The 22,533-nt window shown below is 37.8% G+C and overlaps 1 protein-coding gene across 4 annotated transcripts in view; it reads left to right on the top strand.

Annotated features, from left to right (window-relative positions):
* The window catches only part of CLSTN1 (calsyntenin 1), a 40,754-nt gene extending 18,224 nt beyond the window's left edge, over positions 1-22,530 (top strand). For 2 of the 4 annotated variants that reach the window (XM_049802075.1, XM_049801990.1), the window contains 16 exons: positions 680-875; positions 3,047-3,255; positions 4,249-4,398; positions 4,497-4,682; positions 5,857-6,105; positions 7,799-7,920; positions 9,421-9,583; positions 11,754-11,804; positions 13,593-13,750; positions 14,420-14,568; positions 15,066-15,292; positions 15,713-15,883; positions 16,490-16,635; positions 18,165-18,300; positions 19,028-19,212; positions 19,893-22,530. In XM_049802075.1, the coding sequence (XP_049658032.1) occupies positions 680-875; positions 3,047-3,255; positions 4,249-4,398; positions 4,497-4,682; positions 5,857-6,105; positions 7,799-7,920; positions 9,421-9,583; positions 11,754-11,804; positions 13,593-13,750; positions 14,420-14,568; positions 15,066-15,292; positions 15,713-15,883; positions 16,490-16,635; positions 18,165-18,300; positions 19,028-19,212; positions 19,893-20,087 (2,693 nt within the window). In that variant the 3' untranslated portion in view covers positions 20,088-22,530. The remainder of the gene's footprint in view (positions 1-679; positions 876-3,046; positions 3,256-4,248; positions 4,399-4,496; positions 4,683-5,856; positions 6,106-7,798; positions 7,921-9,420; positions 9,584-11,753; positions 11,805-13,592; positions 13,751-14,419; positions 14,569-15,065; positions 15,293-15,712; positions 15,884-16,489; positions 16,636-18,164; positions 18,301-19,027; positions 19,213-19,892) is intronic. The other 2 variants (XM_049802261.1, XM_049802169.1) reach the window with 1 other exon arrangement.
* Positions 22,531-22,533: the final 3 nt, after the last annotated feature.

The raw sequence follows: 22,533 nt of genomic DNA, 5'->3' as shown, positions 1-22,533 counted from the left end.
TTAGGATGAAGAGCTTGAATAGAAAGGAAAGCCTACTAAATCGTTCCATGTGAGAGCTTCCTTGACTAACATATTTGGTCTGTGTTAGTAGATAGCTGTTGAAATGGATGCCTGAGAAGTTGGTATTTCTACCTTTCTCATTCAGTAGTTTATTTTGATTCCCTAATTTTAGCCAGGTACATTGCACAGGAAGACTTTGTTCTTTGATCTTTTGACAGAATTTCTGTAATTATGGTGCTGAACCTATACTTGAAGCTTTTTCATCCCTTGACTTGTAACTGTGCATTTTAACCTTTTGCTCTGGTCAAATAAACAAGCTGCCCAGCTACTCCCAGTAGCTTGGCACAGAAGATACTACCAGTGGCCTTGGCTGTATGCTCTCATAAGATCTACTCGTATCCTAGAGCTATCTCAAGTACTCCTGTGAAATGCCTGTCTACATTTCTCTTTTTCTCTTTTGTATTCCTGCATGAATGGATGCAAAGTAAACAAGTTGCTTGGAAGGCAGACGTATGCTTCTTTTTACTAAAGTTCCCAGAAATCACTCATTTTAAAGCACAGTGCTCTTGCTTTGTCCACAGACCCTCACAAACCCTTGGCTGCAAAATATTTGGTTATTTATTTAAAAAATGCGTAATAATTTTGACCAGTTCTAACCCCTCTTACTTTGAATCTGTAGGTGAGATTTGTGGATTTAAAATTCACGGGCAAAATGTTCCCTTTGAAGCAGTGGTAGTGGATAAATCCACTGGTGAGGGAATAATACGGTCTAAAGAAAAGCTTGACTGTGAACTACAGAAGGACTACACATTCACCATACAGGCCTATGACTGTGGAAAGGGACCAGATGGAGCAAATGCAAAAAAATCCCACAAGTAAGTAAATCTGTGGTGGGCTGAGGGGAAGCTTGGTTTCAAGTGGTCTCCTGCTTCATGGTGTGATTTATGGCCTGTGTATTTAGAGTAAATGTAAACCAGGTGTTAATACTGGAAGATTTTAGTACAATGGTAATACAAATAGCAGCAAAATGGAAATGAACTGTTTTGACATCTCTCTAGCTGTAGTCTGTCTAGATGATACTGCTTTATCCCTTGATGTCTCTGAATTTACATTAGAAAATAGCATGGAGATAGAAGCAGGAAAACTGTTGAAATAGCTAAAATCTGGCTTGAGTTGACATAAAGAGTTTGCATGAGATACCAAGCCTGGACATTGTTTCAGAATTCAGTTTCTAAAACCAAAAAACTGGTCCGAGAAGTCAGTCTGTATTAAACTTGACAAAATGGAAAAGGATACATGTTGCTGTCATTTCCAGACAGCCTTGCCAAAAAAAGCGGGGTCAATAGCATAAGGTTAATCTCTGCCTAGATTAAAGAATGGGAACAAAGCAATCTTTAGCTAATCTTTATCTAAAGAAAAAAACCGCAATGTAAAATGCTCTCTAGAAAAACCCACTTGAGAATAACTGTTTAACACCCTGGTGTAAACATCTGCAGAGCATGTGGAAGATTACTATTTGTGTGAAGCAAAGAAGGGCATAAATAAGATGAGGAATAGACTAGCAGCAGTCCTCTTGGTGACAAATACAACCTTGTCACTCTGTAGCTGTATGCTTCAAATAGGCATCAGAAAGTTATCTCCTTAAGGATTACACTTATGGAAAATAGGTATGCCCTTAAACTCTGTTTGATGTTCAATTTGACTTTTCAAGAAAGATTTCAAGGAGGCAGATGGCAACAAATGATTTGTTGGGTTGGCTGGAATTACATTCTTTGTTCAGTTTGATAGTGTGCAGTTCCTTCTCCACATTGTAGAACTTGCCTATAATTTTTTTACCTGTGCTGGTTAATTGAGATCTAAACTTTCTTCCGATGGCCCTAGTAAAAGTGATGGTTATCCAAATTCATGGTTATGTAATGAACCAGTACGGCTCTAGCAGCATGCTCTGCAACTCTTCTTTTCTGTCAGCAGAATGATGGGTTTCCAGACCTGCACCTACAAACCACTGTTGAAATTTCTCTGGCCCATGGCTGGCTGCGTTATGGTTTTTTTTGTGGCTTTTGACCATCTTGGAGTTTAGCCCTTAAAGTCAAGAATATAAAGTGGTACCGAAGGCCATATCTTGTGGCATTTATTTAGCACATAGGTTAAAATAAAACCCTGACACCTTTTTTTGTTGTTTTGTTTGGGTGGGTTTTTTTAGCATAAGCATTAGAAAACTTTTGCTTTTATGGAAGGACTGTAGTGATTGAATTCTTTATTAGTTTACATTCCAGATGCTTTTCATTATTCACCTTTTCTCCTTGTGTATTGACAGAAACTGGATTATTTTCCTATTCCATATATACCAGCAATCAGTGACAAGCATGAAAGGATGGAATTCAAGATCCAATCTGTTTGGGATTAGATGGCTAGCTATATGTTGTCTTAAAGTGTATCTTCCACTTCTGTGATTCTTCCATTTAAAATGTCTGATCTCTCATTCCTACATCAAGAAATAAGCCAGTTTTCCCTGACTTACACAGCTCAGTATTTTTTATTAGCAAAAGAAAGCTAATTAAATGCACTTGACTGAGCTCTTAGACTAAGACCAGTCTTAACTGTCATTCTTGTTCACATGAAATAAAAATTGGGTGTTTATATCAAATACTCTGACAGCAGGAAAGAACTAGAAGGATTGTACAGTTTTAACAGAAGTAAAAGCCTGTTTTGTCATAGCTGTGTTTTGTTGTATTTCTGTAAAATGGCAGCAATTTAATAGTTGCAATACAAGGGTTTGAATTTTATTTGCAAGTAAACAGGAATAGTAAGCAATAACCGAGAACTGCATTGAATTATATAGCAACGCACTGGAAAAACCCACTGCTTTCCTAGTTAGGGTAGTTGAGATTGTTAGTTTTGTTAGTCTCATTGGTCACTTCTTTCCAGGAGCTTAAATTCTGAAGGATAGCCTCATCTGTAAGAGAGGGAGCTGTTTTATCATATTTCTCACATCAGTAGGAGTACTGCAATATATAGGAAACTGACCTTTCTGTTTTATTTCCAGAGCAACAGTACATATTCAGGTGAACGATGTTAATGAGTATGCTCCTGTCTTCAAAGAGAAGTCATACAAAGCAACAGTTATTGAAGGGAAGAGGTATGACAACATCTTGAAAGTGGAAGCGGTGGATGCAGATTGTTCACCTCAGTTCAGCCAGATTTGCAATTATGAAATTGTAACTCCGGATGTACCTTTTGCTATTGACAAAGATGGTAAGAATATGATGCGAGACGGAGTGGGAATTACTATAATTTTCTGCCCTAAGAATGGGGCTTCAAGGTGGTCAGCATAAAACTATAGCAAGCCTGTTTTAACCCTTTCCTACAACATAGTTAAATGGAGTAGTTCACTTTAGCAGTTTGAATTGGTAAGGAAAAGTGGGATGTCTTTCTACTATCTATGTGCTATCTACTGATGTAAGGAGCAGATGGTGTGTTGCATGTGTGGTGTTTCTTGTAAAATGCTTTTCAAAATAAAGGAAATATGGTAGCTGTATTATGTTTTAAACCAGCTCTTGGTAGGATTATTTTTTTTCCCAGTGGTTTTCTATTCTGTATTAGGATAGCTTCTGCTAATTAGCTTTCAACAATGGGATTCCATGTGTGCTTTTCACATTTGAGATGCTTATATGTGGCTCTGGAGTTCACAGTATCATGGGTATTGGTTTTGAAGTGTAGTGATTTGTTTAGGTCATTTCCTTTCTGCTGGTGATCTGTGGACCCTTCAAAATCTATAGGCTGCTTCTGGGGTTCAAGCAAGCTGATAAAGCAAAGTGAAACAGTTTTTAGTGGGCTTTAGTTTGAGGTTTTGGGGGGATCCACATTGCCAATGGATAATTCTCGTGGGTGTGCAAATTTTTAGAAACTTAAGAGAATCGTGGCATGTGCCAAACAATTTATGTGCCAGTTACCACCTACAAACAGTTTCATTTTGAGTAATATAAAATACTGTGAAGAGCCTGATAAGTATATACCTGCTGTTCTGTGTATGTGCTCTCATCTCTGGATTTTTAAGGATCTGGGCCTGATGTCTGGCATTGAAAAGTCAAATAGTGAAGGGCTAAATCACTTGCAGGTGTGTCTGTTACAAAGTCTTGGTACCTGTATGAAGTACATAGGTGGTACCTGGACGCATTTAATGCAGCAATGAACCTGAGAAATGAGTAGATACTGATGTCTGATTATTGCTTTTTTTTTTTCTGTCAGGCTATATAAAAAACACAGAAAAGTTAAACTATGGTAAAGAACATCAGTATAAACTGACAGTAACAGCGTATGACTGTGGGAAGAAGAGAGCTGCTGAGGATGTGTTAGTTAAAATTAGCATTAAGCCTACATGCAAGCCTGGCTGGCAAGGTTAGTTTCATCTCCTTCCTATCTGCTTTTAGCATTTGCCAGTGCCTTCAGTGAAACATGAGAGATTTTTAATATTGTTTCTTTGGATTAATATACAGGTTGGAGCAAAAGAATAGAATATGAGCCTGGTACTGGTTCATTAGCTCTCTTCCCTGGTATGCGTTTGGAGACATGTGATGAGCCAATAACCTCAATTCAAGCAACAGTTGAACTAGAAACCAACCATATTGGTAAAGGCTGTGATAGAGACACCTACTCGGAGAAATCCATTCACAGACTCTGTGGTAAGAATGCTTTTGTTAGAATAAAGTGGTCTCTCTTGCTTATTAGTTTTTTCTTTGAATATTACATTAGGCAAATCAACGAGTAGATAGGGTCTTCATTTGCATGTAGTTTCCTCCAGCTTTTTTCATAGCGGGCAATAAAAAGCATGAAATTGGCTGAAGGTGACTTTTAAAATAATTCTCAAATGCAGTAAAGACTCTCTTTATTCTTCCTCTCCACTAGCTTATATAGACTAACAATTTCCGTCACATGAGACTCATGTTCAAGAACTGAAAGAATGTTATCTATGCGAAAGGGTATAGCCATTAAAACCTCTTTGTTTTTCTGAGGCATGATGGATATGTAGGATGCCATGTAAGAAATACATGGTGAAAAACTAAGTGACAAAACCAAGAAAGTGTGGTTTGGAAAAAACAGTTTACTTGCATCAGTTAAATTTATACTGTGCTTGCCCTAGAAATAAAAGGCACTTTGGCATCCATGTATACTGCAGTTAAAGGTCTTACGAAAAGTTTATGAATCCTTTGTAGCTGATACGGAAGACCCGAGATTACAGGAGAAATTATCACTGATGCCTTAGGTCTTCAACTTCAGTTGAAGTTAGTTTAAAGTGTGAATACGGTGTAACCCTAGAGACCCAGGCAATTCCTAAGCTATTCCCTGATGACGTCACTGTGACATTAATGATTTAGGTTTGAAGTGGGGAAAAAACCAGCAAACCAAGTACCTGCTGGGTATCATTGCTCCTGACTGTGATATTATTAGACAGTGTTCGAGAAGGGGATGCTTATGCAGCCCTCTTCAGCTGCATGGATATTGGTCTTAGAACTAGTACAGTGTCAAGAGAAAGGCATCATGACAAGTGGTATTAATGTAATGGTTGCTGAGATAGAGGCAAAATAAGGTTGTACAGCTGTAGAGGTAGTAAGCAGTACAATTTCATTGAGATTAGTTGTCTGCCGAGAAGTTAAATTTATGGAAGTCATCATGATATTAGATGTCTATTCTTAGTGCCTCATTATTTAGAGGGAGAATTGCATGATGTGTGATGATAGTGCATAATCCTGACAGTTGGTGCTGAAAAATTAGTGCTCAGAAAAACAGCTTGGTTTGAAACTAGCGGTGATCTTTTTAGTTTCTACCTTTTTTTTCATTTGAGTGTTTTTATTGTAGGTGCTGCTTCTGGCACTGCTGAGCTACTTCCCCCTCCAAGTAGTGCTGCTAACTGGACAATAGGCCTTCCTACTGATAATGGTCATGACAGTGACCAAGTCTTTGAATTCAATGGCACACAAGCTGTGAAGATTCCAGATGGCGTTGTCACAGTCAATCTAAAAGAGCCCTTCATGATTTCAGTATGGATGAGGCATGGGCCTGGAACCAAAGAGAAAGAGACAATTCTGTGCAATTCAGACAAGACAGGTTTGTCGATACCTCAAATATAAACAGTCATTGTTTGGTTCTGTTTGTTTGCTTTCATATGCTGTGGCAGCATATGTGAGAACCTTAAGTTTTTTCTCTAGGTTAGGTTTTTCTTGGAAGTGAAATGAATTGGACTGTGAAAGTTGCTCTTTATCGTGCTTACCTATAGGCATGGCCTTAGATTATCTAGTTTCAGATTGGCAGACTTGTTTTTCTAATTCTATTTCAGTTTACATTATGCGTTTCTTTTTGCCATGGTAGATGACTTATTCTGGCAATGCAGTCTCGATTTTGCATCTCCAAACATAGCCGTGCTCTTGATGCTGCCTAAAACCATTAAGATACATATACCAGGTTTGGTGACAGCATTTGCTACTGTATCTTTTTTTCTAGAAGGAGGTAATTTCTCTTTCTCCAGTGATGAAGGTTTTTTTCACCCTGTGCATAATTTCAGTCTCTGTGAATGCTACAGACACAATAGTTTTGAAGATGCTATTAATAAGAAGGAAATCTGATAACCCTGTTTCCATGATTGCTGTCTAATGGGGGTAAAAGAATTCTTGTCTTTGTTAGCTGGAGCAGTGAATTTGTTCCGTGTATTACAAAGATATTTAAAATGCTGCTAGGTTTTTCAAAGGAAACTATGTTTCAAATAAAATTTAAAATAAATTAAGAAAGATTTAACAGTATTTTGTAATATCCTAAAGGCATTTAGTTGAACAGGAGAAAAGTGACTGTCATTCAGAATGGGGTACAAATCTTCCCCTCTTTTCCCTATCTTCACCCATTCCTCTTAATCAAAATCCAAAACTTTGGATTCATGGAAGTAAATTAGCTGGAGAAAAAAGGCAAATTTAAATACAGTTTTTCCTGTTTTAAAGTACATGGGAAGCAGACCTTCCTTTTTTATTCCTTGGTTTGACTTAACCGTATAATTTTTGTGACAGATAGTTTCTGGTAGTATAAATACTGTTGCCTTCATTTCAATGTATATTATGCAATATTGAAAGACTGGAACTAGGTTTGTTGAGGGGGACAATTTTGAATATGTTGCGCTGGAACAATATAGTCAGATTTAATGCTGTTAGGCTGAAAGATTGACATGATTTTGGTATTTTTTCATTCCCTCCTTTCTTGACTCATCCATGCCATGGAAAGGATGACGTAGCTAAAATGTTTCTTTTCCTTATTCTTACATGTTTCTCTAGCATCTCACCTTTGTATTTATTTTAAATGATAAATCCTTTAGAGCTACGACTATATAGTTTTCTGTTAGGAAAGCATGTCCACCTGCCATCATGTGTACGTGTTCCAAAACAGTAATTAGATGCAGCAGAAGCTACTCATTTGTAACAAAAAAGCTCTTCTATTTGCAAATAGAGCTTTTTCCTTTTCTCCTGCTGACAGGTTTATCTCCCTGAGTCTTCAGTCCTATGCCTTGATTTAGGTTGGATTTGGAGGTAGACATGTCTGTCTATTGTACAGTGTATTACTCATGGGTTCTTCAAGAATGTTTGCCCTAACTACTGTTACAAACATTTTGCATTCCTCTTAACGTGCCTGATTTACTTCTACATTTGTTTCTTCCTATCAATTGCTTGGGGATTTATGTATCAAATTACAGAACAGATGAATTTTGTGGAGTTCTTCAGGTTTACAGAAAACAATAATGTTAATTAAAACTCTTGTGCAGATATGAACCGGCACCACTACACACTCTACGTACACAACTGCAGACTTGTTTTCCTCTTCCGCCAAGATCCTTCAGAGGGAAAAACATACAAGCCTGCTGAATTTCACTGGAAACTAAATCAAGTAAGTTTGGAAGGACAGTTGGTGGGATGTTAGAATGTAGGGAAAACCATCAGAGACTAAACTCCCTGACAGTATAATAATTAATAAATACTTTTTGCAACTCCAGACTTGTGATGTCAGGTTTTATAGAACCCAACAATACTTATTTTATTTGTGATCAAGTGCCAGAGATAGTTTCTGCTATACCTTTTTGTCTTCAATATAAAATGCTGCTTCAGTGGTTTTATTAAACGCAGTGGGATACTCATGAAATAAAGTGCGAGTCATTGTCCTGAGAGGTAGGGAAATGTGGATTTATATGTGAAAGTGCAATGTCAGTCTTTTAGCTGTGATGTCAGTTATCTTCAGTAAATACACTGTAAGGTAGTGTGCATTAGAAAACAGGAAGTATTCCAGTTTGTTTACAGCATTAAATTACTTCTGAGCATGCAACATTTTTGCAGATCAAAGTGTTAATAGGGTAACAGAAGAACTTATCTTCTTAATCCTTTTTCACACTGAGATAAAATTTGTGATTTTTTACACATTGTGAGTGGTAGCTACAAATCAGTTTTCTTAATTAGATTTTACACCACAAAAATAGAGTTAATAGGTCTCTGAGGAATGCAGGTACTTTCTGCTTCCTATTTAGAGAGGAGTCATCTATTTGTATTCTTTCAGTCATGTATTCTTAATTATTTTAGATTTGAAAGTGAAGGCTGTAATAACTAATCTTCATTTTGGTCCTACTCAGATCTGCAGCACTTAATGTGTATAAATTCATTATATTTATGATCGTGAAGAGCGAGACAGAAGGGACTGAATATTTTGTGTGCTTTTCCAGCCCTCTGGATCTGAGCGATAAAGTAACCCTGTATATCTCTAAATTTATAAAGGTTCTTTTAGTTAGTGTAGGTTGCTGTTACAGGTCTGTTTTGCCAGTTACTTAAACAATGAGTTATTTTCTAATGTACATAACTATATCCTGTTTTCTGTGCAGAGCAATGTATGCTGTTTTAATGGTAGAATGCCCATATATGTCCTTAGGGAAGATCATTACTTTCCAAAAACTAATCAGATCTCACTATAAATAATCCTGTTGTGGAAGGCTTTTTTCCTATTCAAAATGGTCATGTTTTTCTCTAAATAGTCCCCTCTCAGCAAATACAGGTCCTTTGTCAAGTAATGTTGTATTATAACAGTATTTCAGAATGTGTTTGCATGTAGATATGTAGTTTTAAATTGAAATATGCTGTTACTAGATATTATAAAAATTAAAGGAACGGAAATGCATGCAGCTTTCTATATTGGCAGTAGAAGAAAAGAAACTATAAATGTTTGAGAGTTGGTTTGCTTTTTTCAGATGTGTGCCATGTGTGTGAAACATAAAGTATGTCTATACAGGCTTACAGGTTGTTCATATGTCTGCATGTATGTATATGCAAAATGTGCATCAGATCAGTTATTCAGCTGTAATTAAAAAAAAAATAAAGTAGAATTTTTAAAACTTTCTTTACTCAGGTGTGTGACAAAGAGTGGCATCATTATGTCCTCAGTGTTGAATTTCCTGCAGTAACTCTTTATGTAGACGGTGTTTCATATGATCCTTTCCCAGTGACTGAAGATTACCCACTTCATCCTTCAAAGATAGAAACGCAGCTAGTAGTTGGAGCATGTTGGCAAGGTAACTATTTACAATTGTTAATACATTTAATTAACTTTTTTTTAATGAAACCTTTGTGATTAGCCTAGAAGTACATAGCAGATCTTTTTAGTGCATGAAAGGTAACTTTTGTCTTTTGCAGATTATTTTTGCTCCTAGCTAGTATCACGTATTTCCCCTTTTAGTAATTTTTCCCATGAGTGTTTTTTTGCTCGTTGGCCACAGGTGCATATGAAATATGAAGCTATTCACCAAGCCCCATTCCTTCAAAGGGATTTTTGTGGTAACCATGGGAATATAGATAGCTTATTTTTGATAACAGTTGTAAGAGTACATCATATACTTCACATTACTAAGCAGAACACTTAATTTCAAGTAGGTTGAAAAGCATATTGTAGAAAAAGCATTCTCACAAATGGAAGCATGACCAGCAGACAATACAGCTAAGCAACACAGTGATGCTGTGTCTTGGATGTTTTACCATTTCTGCTTATAAAAATAAACATAAAAAGCATCTGATTTATTGTATGCAGACTATGGCCTAAACCAAGATATTCTGCAAGCTGTAGAATGCTGATAGATGTGCTTTAATAGTTATGAAACATACTCTTCAAAGCTTGAGAAAAAGGAGAAGAATGCATTTGAACATGGAGGCTGATTACTGGAGATCTTTGTAACAAAGCTCTTGCTTCCCAGTCCTGAACTGAAGCGTTTGCTGGCTGATTAAATTACACCCTGGCTGGTATAAAGCTGATCTTTTTGGTCAGGGATAAAACAGTGTTAAATCGTTCACGTTTTATTGTAGTTCAGAATATAGACTGTAGTTGCAGTCTGCAATAATGCATAGAAGTAGCTTGTGACTGAACGACAAATGGAAAGCGTCGAGACATTTTATTCAAATTAGCAGTCTTCTGTCTTATGATGTTTCTTTTTCTCTTTAAGTTTTAAGGCTTTGAAATGTGAATGTAGGTTAAATTATCAACATCTCTCTATCAAATTTACTGTTTTGTGACAAGTTTACTGTCTTCCAGTATTAATGTTATTTCACTGCTAAATTAATTCTGTTGTCCCTTCCTTTTGAGTCAGTTGATTACTTTCTCCATAATTCATCTCATTCTGTTTGTGACTTTCCAACTATCTCTTCTGGCTCAAAGGGAAACTATAGTGGCTGGTTTTCAAGAAACTGGAGCTTGGAAACTCTGTTCCAGCTAAGTGTATGGATTATATAACGGCTTCCATATACATTCTGCATCTTAACAAAAGCATATACATTTAGTTTAAAAACTCCTGTGCTTTCATATTGGCACCATGATATGATTCTTTAATTTCTTCTGACATAAATTTTCTTTTTAATGACAGCAGACTGAAATAGGAGCATTAAAAGTCTGGAATACAAGAACTTGAGGTGCTACCTTTTGAAATTCCACCAGAAGCCTGATTTTTAGGGTATTAGAACACAGGGGAAAAAAGTATGCCAAAGGAGTGAAGTTAGTGCTTAAGGCCAGCCTCTTTGTCTTACCAAGATTTTAAAAAAAATCAGGCTGTTCTAAGTTATGTATACAGCTCACCTCTAAGGAGAGAGAGATTTTATGCTTTTGAAAAAAATTCTTTTAACATTTCTTTTAAAAGACTAAAAGCTGGTTTTCTATTTTGCTGCTGTCCCCCCGCCTCAGGTGCTTCCATTTGATAAATTGACTGCTTAATACATATGATACTATTATGATAAAAAAATCTGCATCTCCTTTTGATCAGCATTTAATACCTTTTGGTGATTTGCTGATAAAGGCTGGATGTCACCTTAATTTCCCCTTTAGTAGTTGGGAGAGGAGAAAATGAATTGAGCCAGTTGATAGACTTGTATCTCATTACTGATAGGAGTTTGTGTGAAATTGGGTATCTGTGGTTAAAGTGTTCTCCGGTGTGACTGTTTTTACTGCAGCCTGTGTTATGGGGCTCTTCAGGTTGTCTTGTCATGGATGTTATGTTCTTGTAACAATATAGTAATACTTCTTCCCTGCATTGCAGCTATTAGTGTTTCAAAGAACTCATAATCTTTGAGAAGCTGGGTCGAGGATAAGCAGACTTTTGGGGGGAAGTGCTGCCATGTATTTTCTGTGATAAGAGAGTTTGCCAAATTGTAACTACTTGGTTCTTTCCCCATTGTCCTATTCTTTGTCTTGCTTTTCTACAGAATATACAGGAAATGAAAATGACAATGAAACTGTGGCTGAGACCTCTGCAGGTTGCTGGAGTTTTTTCCCTACTGTTTTATTTCATTTTTAAGCCAAGACATTGCTTCATCTCGCACACAGCATGAAATGCAGGCATTGCGTTTGGGCCATTGACCTTCACATAATCCTCTCCTAGGCTTGTTTCTTCATTGTGCTTCTACTTCCAGAGCTTCATCAGCTGATTTTTTTTTGCTTTTTTGGTTTGGTTTCGTTTGGTTTTTGGTGGTTTTCTTTGGTTGCACTCAAATGCACATCCGTGTACAAGTCTGCAACCATTGTGATTGCAGCAGTCAAGTGGTGTAAAATAAGTTGCTGATGTAAAATATCAGCTATAAATTTCTTTCATCCAGTTTTGTTAAAACATAAATGCACCTCATCCTATATAAGTTTATGTGTATGTAGGTATGTGTGTGTATCACAAAATTATTCAGTAGGTTGGGAAGGACCTCTGGAAGTCAGGTAGCTCTGCTCCCCAATCAAAGCAAGACCGATTTCATATTTAGATCAGGTTGCTCTTAGTAACTGAAAGACAGACCTGTAATTTACAGTGGATACTCACTTGATCAGAAATTGATATCAAGTTCTAATTACAGTGAATGGGCTTAAATCTTTGTCTACCAGGTATTTCAGGTTGGCTACAGGGGTTTGTTTTCTTAGAAATTTTTAGTGATAGTTCGGTGGATTTTGTGTCTTGATTTGAGATGCTTAAAATTAGTGTGTATTTCTAAAAGTGTATTCAAGGTATGTACTCTTTCTGTAAAGTTTAAGAATTCCTGGAATGGTCTAGGTATAATTGACAAGAGATTTCCAGCTGTGCATCAGATTTAATTTGGCAAGGTGGTAACAGAATCCAGGGGCTAGAAGCTGGAGCTGTACAAATGTAAACTGGAAATTATGTAATTTGTAACAGGACAATTCACTACTGAAAATTCTGTCAAGTTATGCCAGGGATCTTTTATCACTTAGAATCTTTAAAACAAGCTTAGACAGCTTTCTAAAAGTCTGGTAGCTTAGTAAGTGATGACCTTGAAATACAAATTGCTGGGTGGTGTTCTCTGGCCCCCATTATTTATCAAGATGGACTAGGTGATTGTTGTGATGTCATCTTCAAAAAATCTAAGCAATAAGGGTCTTTATTTGGTTGCAATTCATTGGACTTAACTTGGATATCTAAAAAAGAGTTACCTGAGTTTAAACAGCTTGCTTGAGTCCATATAAAGAAAAAAGGTACCTTTAAAGGGGAGCAATTAACTTAGACATCTTTTTCACAATAAGCTGAATCACTTTGTGAAGTTTCTTTCTGTCCTTTGAGTGTAAAGGGAGCCTGTAATGATCAGTTTGGATGTAGGTAACTAACATCTAGAGGAAGGATGTTGTCGTCTGCTATCCTGATGGGCATTGCCTGTTTTGTACAGAACCAACTAGTAGGAGGCATTACCTCAACAGGAAGATTCAGGTTTCATAGTTCATCTCATTGGTTCTGTCTGTCATTTCTGAAGAACACCACCTCGCTGTATGGGCGATTTCTTTTGAAATGTGTGTTACGGAAATATTAGCTGTAGTTTCACAGTTCAAGGTGGCCACTCCTGTTTTGAAGGCCATATGCATGGTGAACTGTTTCTTTCTTTATGCTTGAACATACAATCACAAGGTTAACACCCAGAATGGATAAAAACTAACCTGCATGTATATAATACTTTGTGGTACCAGAAGGCATATTTGTTGTTTTACAAAACTAAAAAAAAAAAAGTGAAAAGAATCAAAACATACAGAGATTTTTCCTTCCTCCCTTTATGAAGGTGGTGAACTCCACATGGCTCAGTTTTTCCGAGGCAATCTGGCAGGTTTGATGATTCGTTCTGGTAAACTGGAGAACAAGAAAGTGATAGATTGCCTATATACTTGCAAGGAGGGACTGGATTTGCAAATGGCTGATGGTGTTGGCAAAGGCGTGAAGGTAAAGTTGCATGTGAATAAAGGGGAGCACGTGTATTGCTTTGCTGATAATAGTTACAAGCTTTGCTGGCAGTTAGTAGGGGTGTCCCAAATAAAACAAGCTAATCTATTGTGACAGTTTGCGTTAAAATTACATGACAACTAGGAAATCTTTCTTGTATAGGCATGGTCTTAGTGGAGTTTAAGAATGAAAGTTACTGTGTTCTCTTTAAGTCTTAAAGAGAAATTTCATACTTGTAAGCCTCTCTGTTTTACCAGCTGTACCAGGTTGTCTAATAAAAGATAGAGATTCTTAACAAGCAGCTTAGTAGAGTGAGACCAACTTGCGTACCTTTTTTTAGTAGCAAGGGTATGTGAACAGAGGTAGATTTCTCCTTTATATTAGCTGTGTCTCTTCCATATTACTAGAATCTTCACATCAGAACTATGATAAGTGCCTAGATTTTTTCTTAAAGAGCAAAACACTAAATATATTCAGCTGGAATAAGGGAAGTGAACAGGGAAGTTAGACTGTGTACTACAAGGCCAGTAAATAATGGCTTTATTGGTTTGATTACAAATGAAATTATCCTAGCATTTACCAGGCAAAGCAGTGCTCAACTTCCAGTTTTAATTACCAGATCATGTTGCTGTTTGGGTATTCCCTGAAGTTTTTTTTCTGTTGTTTCAGATCCACATGAACCCAAGTCAGTCAACACTGACCTTAGAAGGAGATGATATTGACAGAGTTGATAAGGCCATGCAACACATTTCCTACCTGAATTCTCGCCAGTTCCCAACACCTGGGATTCGGAGGCTTAAAATCACCACTGTTGTCAAGTAAGTCCTAGCGCTGAAATAATGCGTCACTGTACATTGGATACCGAAGCCTGGAACGATGTTCATGTATCTCAGTTGTGATAAACAAAGCGAGTCTTGCTCTAGGTAACCATCACACATTTGAATACAGCAAATGTTTTCTACACCAGCACTCTGTTTTCTTCCTGAGAATGTAGTAAGGAGTGTGTAAGTTAGGGAGGAACAGGGTATGCTGTGAGTATGTCTCCAGTATCACAGCCTTCATTAAAGGTGTTATCTGTGGCTGTTAGTCATAGCATAGAAAATGGGGCCAAATGTTAACTGTAAGTAAAAATTAATTGTAAGATTGCTCCCTTGGTGGGGAATTCTTACTTTCCAACGCAGTTGATGAATTTATCTAAGGCTCTTGGGTCTGACACAGAGCTTTTTAAAAATTTATAAAGCAATTACTCTGCATAATTGTACCTCCCTCTCAAACAGCCTCCTTGACTGTGCAAAACCGCTTCTGTATCTTGTAGATGTTTCAATGAAGAGGCTTGTGTCTCCATTCCTTCCGTGGAGGGATATGTAATGGTCTTGCAACCAGAGGAACCAAAAATCAGCCTTAGTGGCATCAACCATTTTGCTCGCTCTGCTTCAGAGTTTGAGAGTTCTGAGGGTGTTTCCCTCTTTCCTGAGCTTCGCATAATAAGCACCATTACACGGGAGGTGGAGCCAGAGGGAGATGGAGATGAAGATCCTACAGGTAACATCCTTTTCTACTGAGGACTGTTGCCCACCCTCACCCCATTCAATGATCACGTAGGAGGATCTTCCTCTTGCAAAGAGGCATGGATTTGTCTTTTAGTACAGAATCTAGCAGGGGAAAAGAAGGTGTATATCTCTTGTGAGAAGGTGTAGATACTCTGCTCTGGGCTGACAAAAATTTACCTGGAAATGGTAGTAAGCCCAGGCCATTATCTTCATGTAAATATCCCTTATTTGTTGGTTGGTTTTTTTAAAATCATTATTTCACGAATACTTGCTCTCTTTACTTCAGGCCCAGATCTTAATAGTTGTTCTAAAAGAAGAGTTGACTTTGCATGTGACATTTTATAGCTCCTGGGCTCTTGTCTACTTTGCCTTTGTTTCTGCTTACCTCTTTGGCTTTTTGTCTGCTTTTCAGTCCAAGAGTCTTTAGTGTCTGAAGAGATCATGCATAACCTGGATACGTGTGAGGTGACAGTGCTAGGAGAGGAACTAAATCAGGAACAAGAAAGCCTGGAGATTGACATGACACGATTACAGCAGAAAGGCATTGAGATGAGTAGTTCCAACCTGGGCATGATAATTACAGGTAGGGGTTACTACTACTTCTGGTCTTTTTGTAGGAAGGGTCTGAAGACAGTGATAACAGGAACAGTGTGCTAGAGAGATGGTTTGTAACACCGTACTCCAAATACTTTGGTTTTGACTGGAATTTCAGTCTCCGAGGTGTTACAACTATTTTGTGGAAAGCTGTGATTCTAGAAAATACCTAATTCTAGAACCTCCTTTCTGTTCTAATCTCATGTCCCAAATTGCAGGTTGCCTCTGCACTGCGGAAATGAAGTACACTTTGCCCCAGAAAAGGCTTGTTCCTTGCACAGATAATCCAGTGCCTAGGAGCATGCATCATTCCTTTCTATTTTATATTCAGAGTATGTTCAATGTATTTGAAAGAAAGACTCCCAAAATCCCTTTAAAGACTAACTGGGTCTAGGATTTTATCACAAAATCAATCCACAGAATTTCGGTGGAGCCGTATCTGTGCATGTCTATGGTGTTACCTTTTTTCTACTAACTGAAAATCTGTCAGCCAAGAAAACTTACTTGAAGAAAGGGCGTAATAGTTGTCAAGTATATGATGTTGTACTAGTCTTTTTGCAAAGTAACTCTTTTACTTGTTTATTTCTGTTCACAGGGGTTGATACTATGGCTAGTTATGAAGAAGTTTTGCATTTGATACGCTACAGAAACTGGCACACTGTTTCTCTCTTTGACAGAAAGTTCAAATTAGTCTGTTCTGAGCTTAATGGACGTTATGTCAGCAATGAGTTTAAAGTGGAGGTATGTAAGCTAATGTGATCACTCTGAGAAGTTTTAGAGCATGGATGGCTAGGAGGACGGAAGTTGTTGTCTCAGCTGATAGATAATTGATCAATTACTGATTTAGATTTTTGTCCTGTAAATAAATATTAGTAAACACATGCATTTCAGGCTGTATTTTATATATAAAAATGTTCTTAATCCTAAATTTCAGCTTTAAATAAGGCTGCCTAAACAGAGGTGAAACTGTTGTGTTGTAGAAGAAATAGTATGGCTAATGGAAGTGTGAAGGTGAAAAGGTTGAATTGGAAAGACAGCGTATTAATTCAGCAAAAAACTAGCAAATAGACTAAGAGTAGTGCTACCAGAGACTTGAGTGGCCTTCATGTATAACTCCTAGGATTCTGCAAATGAACTTGCTGGGCCCTTTACTGTTTTGCTTGTGTGATGCTTAAATTGCTGATACTAAGGGCTTATGTAAGAGCATAGTCAGGCTAAAACTGTATTTCCTCTGCACTAGAGTAAAGGTTAATTATTACTTAGTATGCTTATATCAAATATATGGAGGTACAGCAGAAGAAAACATAAAGGGCGCTAAAATTTCAGGTGCTGGAATGTGAAGTTACATATATTGAGAGGAACTGTCATGTATCTGCATCTTTCAGCTGTGAGCTGGTATTTCTACATGTTGAAGCTGACCAAAGGGATGACAGTAAAGTTAATTGTATTTACCACTAGTTGGGTGGTTATGGTGTGCTGGGGAGCCTCCTGTGTTGCAGAATAGAAATTTTTGTATTAAGTAACATGGTTTTGTTTCCTGAGGAAATTCTGTGAGCCTGAGTTGGGATCTTACCAAGCTGTTGAACTGCAAATGCTTTCCTTGTTCTGTAGTAAACGTGCTCGCTTCCTGTTGTGCGGCTGGTCAGGTGCCCTGTATCACAGTGTTCCACCACAGGAGGGGTATATTTAGCTCTGCTTGTTTGGCAAGGAAACATGAAATATGCTGTGCAAATCATGAGCTTGCAGTTGTACCTAAAAGCCAATTATGCTAAGTGTGGGTTAAACTTATAAAAAGTAGGGGTTTTTTCTTAACCCTTTGACTGTAATACGGATTTTTCTTTTCTTTGCTGTTAGCTGAAGATATACAGCAGAATAGGAAAAGATGGGAATGAAGAAAATGTAATTCATGGTTACATATCTTTGTATATACTGTTATTTCAGGATTAAAATGGATGGCTACCAAATTTGATCACAAACTGGCTTTATCTGTTTTATTCTGAAATACTGGTGTCTGTACACAAACTTGCCAGGCCAACTAAAACAGATTTGAGAGCTGTGAAACTGAAGGGTTTTGTGACAAGAAATTATAACATATGAGGAGCTACTGATTGGGATGATTGTCCCCTGAGACAAGCCATTGCTGTGTTGAAGGAGAATTGCATATCTGCTCTGGGAAATAGATTTGATTTTTTTTTTCTTTCTTTTTCTCTATTTCTTTACAAGTAAACTGTTGCATTTCTGGAGTTTTAACATTTTCTTTTTGTTCCTAGGTGAATGTTATCCACACAGCTAACCCAGTTGAACATGCTAATCACATAGCTGCACAACCACAATTTGTTCATCCAGTGCATCACACATTTGTTGATCTCTCTGGTCACAACTTGGCTAACCCTCATCCATTTTCAGGTAAGAATTCTCAAGTCACTGAAGTTCAGCTCTTCTTTTTTCTTCTGGCATTTTAAAATGTCAAAGATGCTTCTTGCTGCAGAGAGGTTTTCTCCCCAGAGTTTAAACCAGTGTGTTGGACTAATGGTCTAAGCAGCTACTCGGTCCTGTTCTGCTGTTGCTCAAGCAGGGAGGAGTGGATTACTAGAGATCAAGGAAACACCTTTTCCTGGCAGCAGGAGAGTTTTCTGTTGGTGTGTGTACATTGGAAAATGGGAGGTGTACTAGTCTTGAGGGGACTGTAAGACCTAGGTAAAGGACCATGAGGAACTGGGACAGTATTTCTTCTGAATGGCATGAGGGAAGAACTGCAGCAGTATTCCCTTGGTGAGTCGTGGTGTCTATCCTTTGTGTTTTAATCACATTAATTTGTCATGCGTGTAGGATGTGAGAGGAAGAAAAATGGGTATTCTAGAGAGGAATCTGTGTGTGGTGAAATCTGCTTTCCATGTGTTGCCAGTCCTTCAGATTGATGTAATTATACTTAAGGAACTAAGTTTTTTAGTTCTTACTCTCCAACTGACTTTTTAAGTGCCCTTAGACAAACTGCCTCTGTAGCTACATATAATATTTCTGTCATGCCCATTTCCCTCTTGCAGGTGATGGGAACAGAGGACTAGTTATTAGCATTGTGTAAGAGTTACTTATCGGTATCATCTAAGAAACTCCTTTTACTTTCTTGTTGCAGTTGTTCCAAGTACAGCCACTGTTGTGATTGTAGTTTGTGTCAGTTTCCTGGTTTTTATGATTATTCTGGGAGTGTTCCGAATCCGAGCGGCACATCAGAGAACAATGCGTGACCAGGACACTGGAAAGGAAAATGAGATGGACTGGGATGACTCTGCTTTGACGATCACTGTGAACCCCATGGAGGTAAAGCTGGTGTCTCAGCTCTTATCAAAAACATGCCCTTTTGCGGCTGTAATGGGTATGATTGTACGTGGACAGAGTAGCAGAGCAAAACTGACCACTGAACACAGAGTAGAGACATTAATTGTGAAATTTTAATGAATGTGACAAAGTGACAAATGCCAAGAGCAGTTACGCTTGGGAACTCGTACGGGTTATAGCTTCATGATACAGAATTGAATTTTACAGGTCAGTGTCCAACACTAGTGTTTATCATGCTGCACGCTACCTTAACCATGGTCTGTTTTTTTCCAGAGTTGCATGAATTTATTGTCGAAACATCTGTGTTCACGATGTTTCCTTCTCCTATGGTTGACATCTGAATTTTTAGAAAATCAAGATGTGCAACCTTAATGCTCTTTGTGTGACCCTACTGAAAGATCCTTTTCCAGTAGAATTTGAAGTACGGGATCACACTTCAGAATTAGTTTGTTTAGTGACAGCTTTGATAGCAATGTTAGACAGCTATTTTAAAGAGCACTACTTTCTTTTTCTATGCTGGTTGCCTAATTACTGCTGAACTTCTAAAACCAGTAAGGAATCTGTAATAGCTCTTTCTCAATATAGTGCCTTGTGCCTGAATTCAAAAGAATAAAAAGAATTTTGGCCAGTATGATATCAACAGCTAATTTCTGTCTTAACAGACTTACGAGGACCAACACAGCAGTGAAGAGGAAGAGGAGGAAGAGGAAGAAGAAAGTGAAGATGGAGAAGAAGATGACATCACTAGTGCAGAGTCTGAAAGCAGTGAGGAGGAAGAGGGAGAGCAGGAGGAGGACCAACAGAATGTTAATAGACAGCAACAGCTGGAATGGGATGACTCTACCCTCAGTTATTGATTCTAGCTGTTCCCTTTGTCTTTACGTTTCTGCTCTAGAAGACTCCACTGTAATACACTCCATTGTTACCAAGGATTCATGGTGTTTAAAAAAAAAAAAAAAAAAAAAAAAAATCATTCTGGCCAGTAGATTCAACCCACACACATCCCAGTGTTTGTGATATGTCAGCTAGTTCCTGATGCTGTTTCTAGAATTGTAGTTAGCACCTCTTTTCCTTCAGCCATGCCTCAGTGACTGGATTTTTTTTTTTTTACGCTATGTGAGGAACCACCTTGCACTTTTTTCTTCATGTCATCTCAGCTAAGTGACTCTACAGATCCGTAGCCATTGCACATGAATTTCTGAACTGTCATTTTTGCTCAGTGAAACAAACTTGGCTTTGTTCTTTTCTCTCTTTCTAAAAGATGCAAAGATTGCTTGTTGACAAAGGGTAAAGCTGCTCATTTCAGCCTGTTGATTCCTTTTAATTTTTTTCCCAAATTAGTGCATGTGTAAAGTGGCAGAATGAGGTTAATATGTAGAAGATTAACAGACTTTTTAATATTTTGTAAATATATTGGAATTATGTAATTATGTCATTTGTGGTAGTGAAAACAGGGATTGGGGTTTGAAACATGCTAAAGTAAAAAATCATGCAGCATGAAATATTACAAGTCTCATACTACTGCAGCAGGAGCACGGGCACAGTTATCTAGTGTAGATGTTTCAGTAATACAGTGTCATTGGCCTTGACTGCCATATGTTCACTCATGCCCCACTCTGTTTTTTCTTTAATTTTTCTTTCCTTTAATCTCCTTTATTTTTGCAGAGGGAACAGACAAGCTTGTGAGTAATTGTAAAGGCTTTAGGAACCTCTGCAGAGGTTCGACTGCCCTGTGCAATACAGTTGTTTGTTTTTGCTTTTTTCTTTTGTTTTCCTCCAAGTCTTGGCGTAAGGGCTTTTAAGTTATTGGGAAAAAACACTACTTGGATGGTGGGCAAATTAGTGTGCTGTTGCTGTGGTGTGTTGCCACAGCTCCTATTAATTACAGTGAGGCTGCCTGTAGTACAATGATGGTCTGTTCATACTGCTGACAGGGTGGATTATTCATTTAGTTGATTGATTGTTACATTGGTAACGGAAGCTGGAAAGCCTGAGACCTGTGTACCTGTGCACCGTGGCTACCAGTCTACACAGATGGGTATTTTGGTTTTTTTTGGCTGTTCAGTTTTTCTAATTTGGTAGTGGGAGGGTTTGGGGCATAGCTGATATCATTTCTATTAAACACACTCCTGCTCATTCCCTGTAGCCCCTTGTACAGTAACTTGGACTGTTGGTGTATTAAGCCTTTGTTTACACTTAGTAAATGTGTTTTCCTGCTGGTGAAAAAACTGTAGCATAAATTATCCAACCAGAAGCCCTTGGGAATCATGTCAATATTATTCCAAGTGCAGATGATTTTGGTTGTTTCTGATCAAAGTTCAATCCTGGAATTGCAAAGGACTTTTCTAAAGAAATAGCTGAAAGGTACGAAAAGTAAGTTATGACCCCATGGTGGAGGATGCTAGTTTTTTTTTGTAAGGCAGGTCTTGTTCATTTAACTTTATTTGGTCTTATGCAGAGCCTTGAATAATGAGTATCTGCTTACTTGATTTTTACATTTGGAGGTGGACTAAAAAGAGTAACTTGTTTTGCTTGTAACAGGAGACTAGGACTCCATTCACTCCTCAGCACGGTAAGCAAAGTTCCAGTTTTTATCTTGTATGTAGTCTGCCTTTGTTCTAGGTGCACAGACCACACCTCTCATAGCAGGCTAGTTAGTGGCTGACAGTACACAGCAGGGACACGCTGCATTGGGTAAGCGTGCTAGAAGAGCAACGAGCAAGCCAAAGGGTAGGGCACAAAAGGTCATAATTCAAAGAGATAAAAGATAAGGATTGATCCAAATGTTTCTATAGTTTTGATTTTCAGAGCAGACCTAATTCTCACCTAGTGATGTGTGTAATGGGACCTAACGGTGGGCTTTATCTGGGGTAATGCTTGACTGCGGAGTGCCTTTTACAATAGTAGATGGACCTGGAAGCAGGGAAGAGAACCCACACAACTAGCTTACTGTTTTTTGGGGTTGTTTTTTTATGTAAAATTTTAGATTTCTAAAATGGGGAAATGGTTTTGACTACTTATGTGGTAATATAACTGCTAGTTTTAAGTAAACTGGGAAACTTTTAACTTATGTCTGACAGTTGTCCTGTGTTAATGTGTAGAAGACTTATCCTTCCATATACTGTTGCTGTAGCTGCTGTATTTTAGACCAAAACTGATCATGACTTAATGGTAATACTGAAAGGTTGTAAACGTCCTGATGCAGTTTGTAGCCACTGTGGGTATAACTTTTCAGATGTGTATATTGGTAACAGGTCAGTTTGGAAAGTCTATAAGCTACAATAAATTTCTGGTTCTAAAGGT

This window comes from Accipiter gentilis, chromosome 1 (genome assembly GCF_929443795.1).
Source record: "Accipiter gentilis chromosome 1, bAccGen1.1, whole genome shotgun sequence".
Classification (NCBI taxonomy): domain Eukaryota; kingdom Metazoa; phylum Chordata; class Aves; order Accipitriformes; family Accipitridae; genus Astur; species Astur gentilis.
This window is presented reverse-complemented; position numbering and strand designations above follow the sequence as displayed.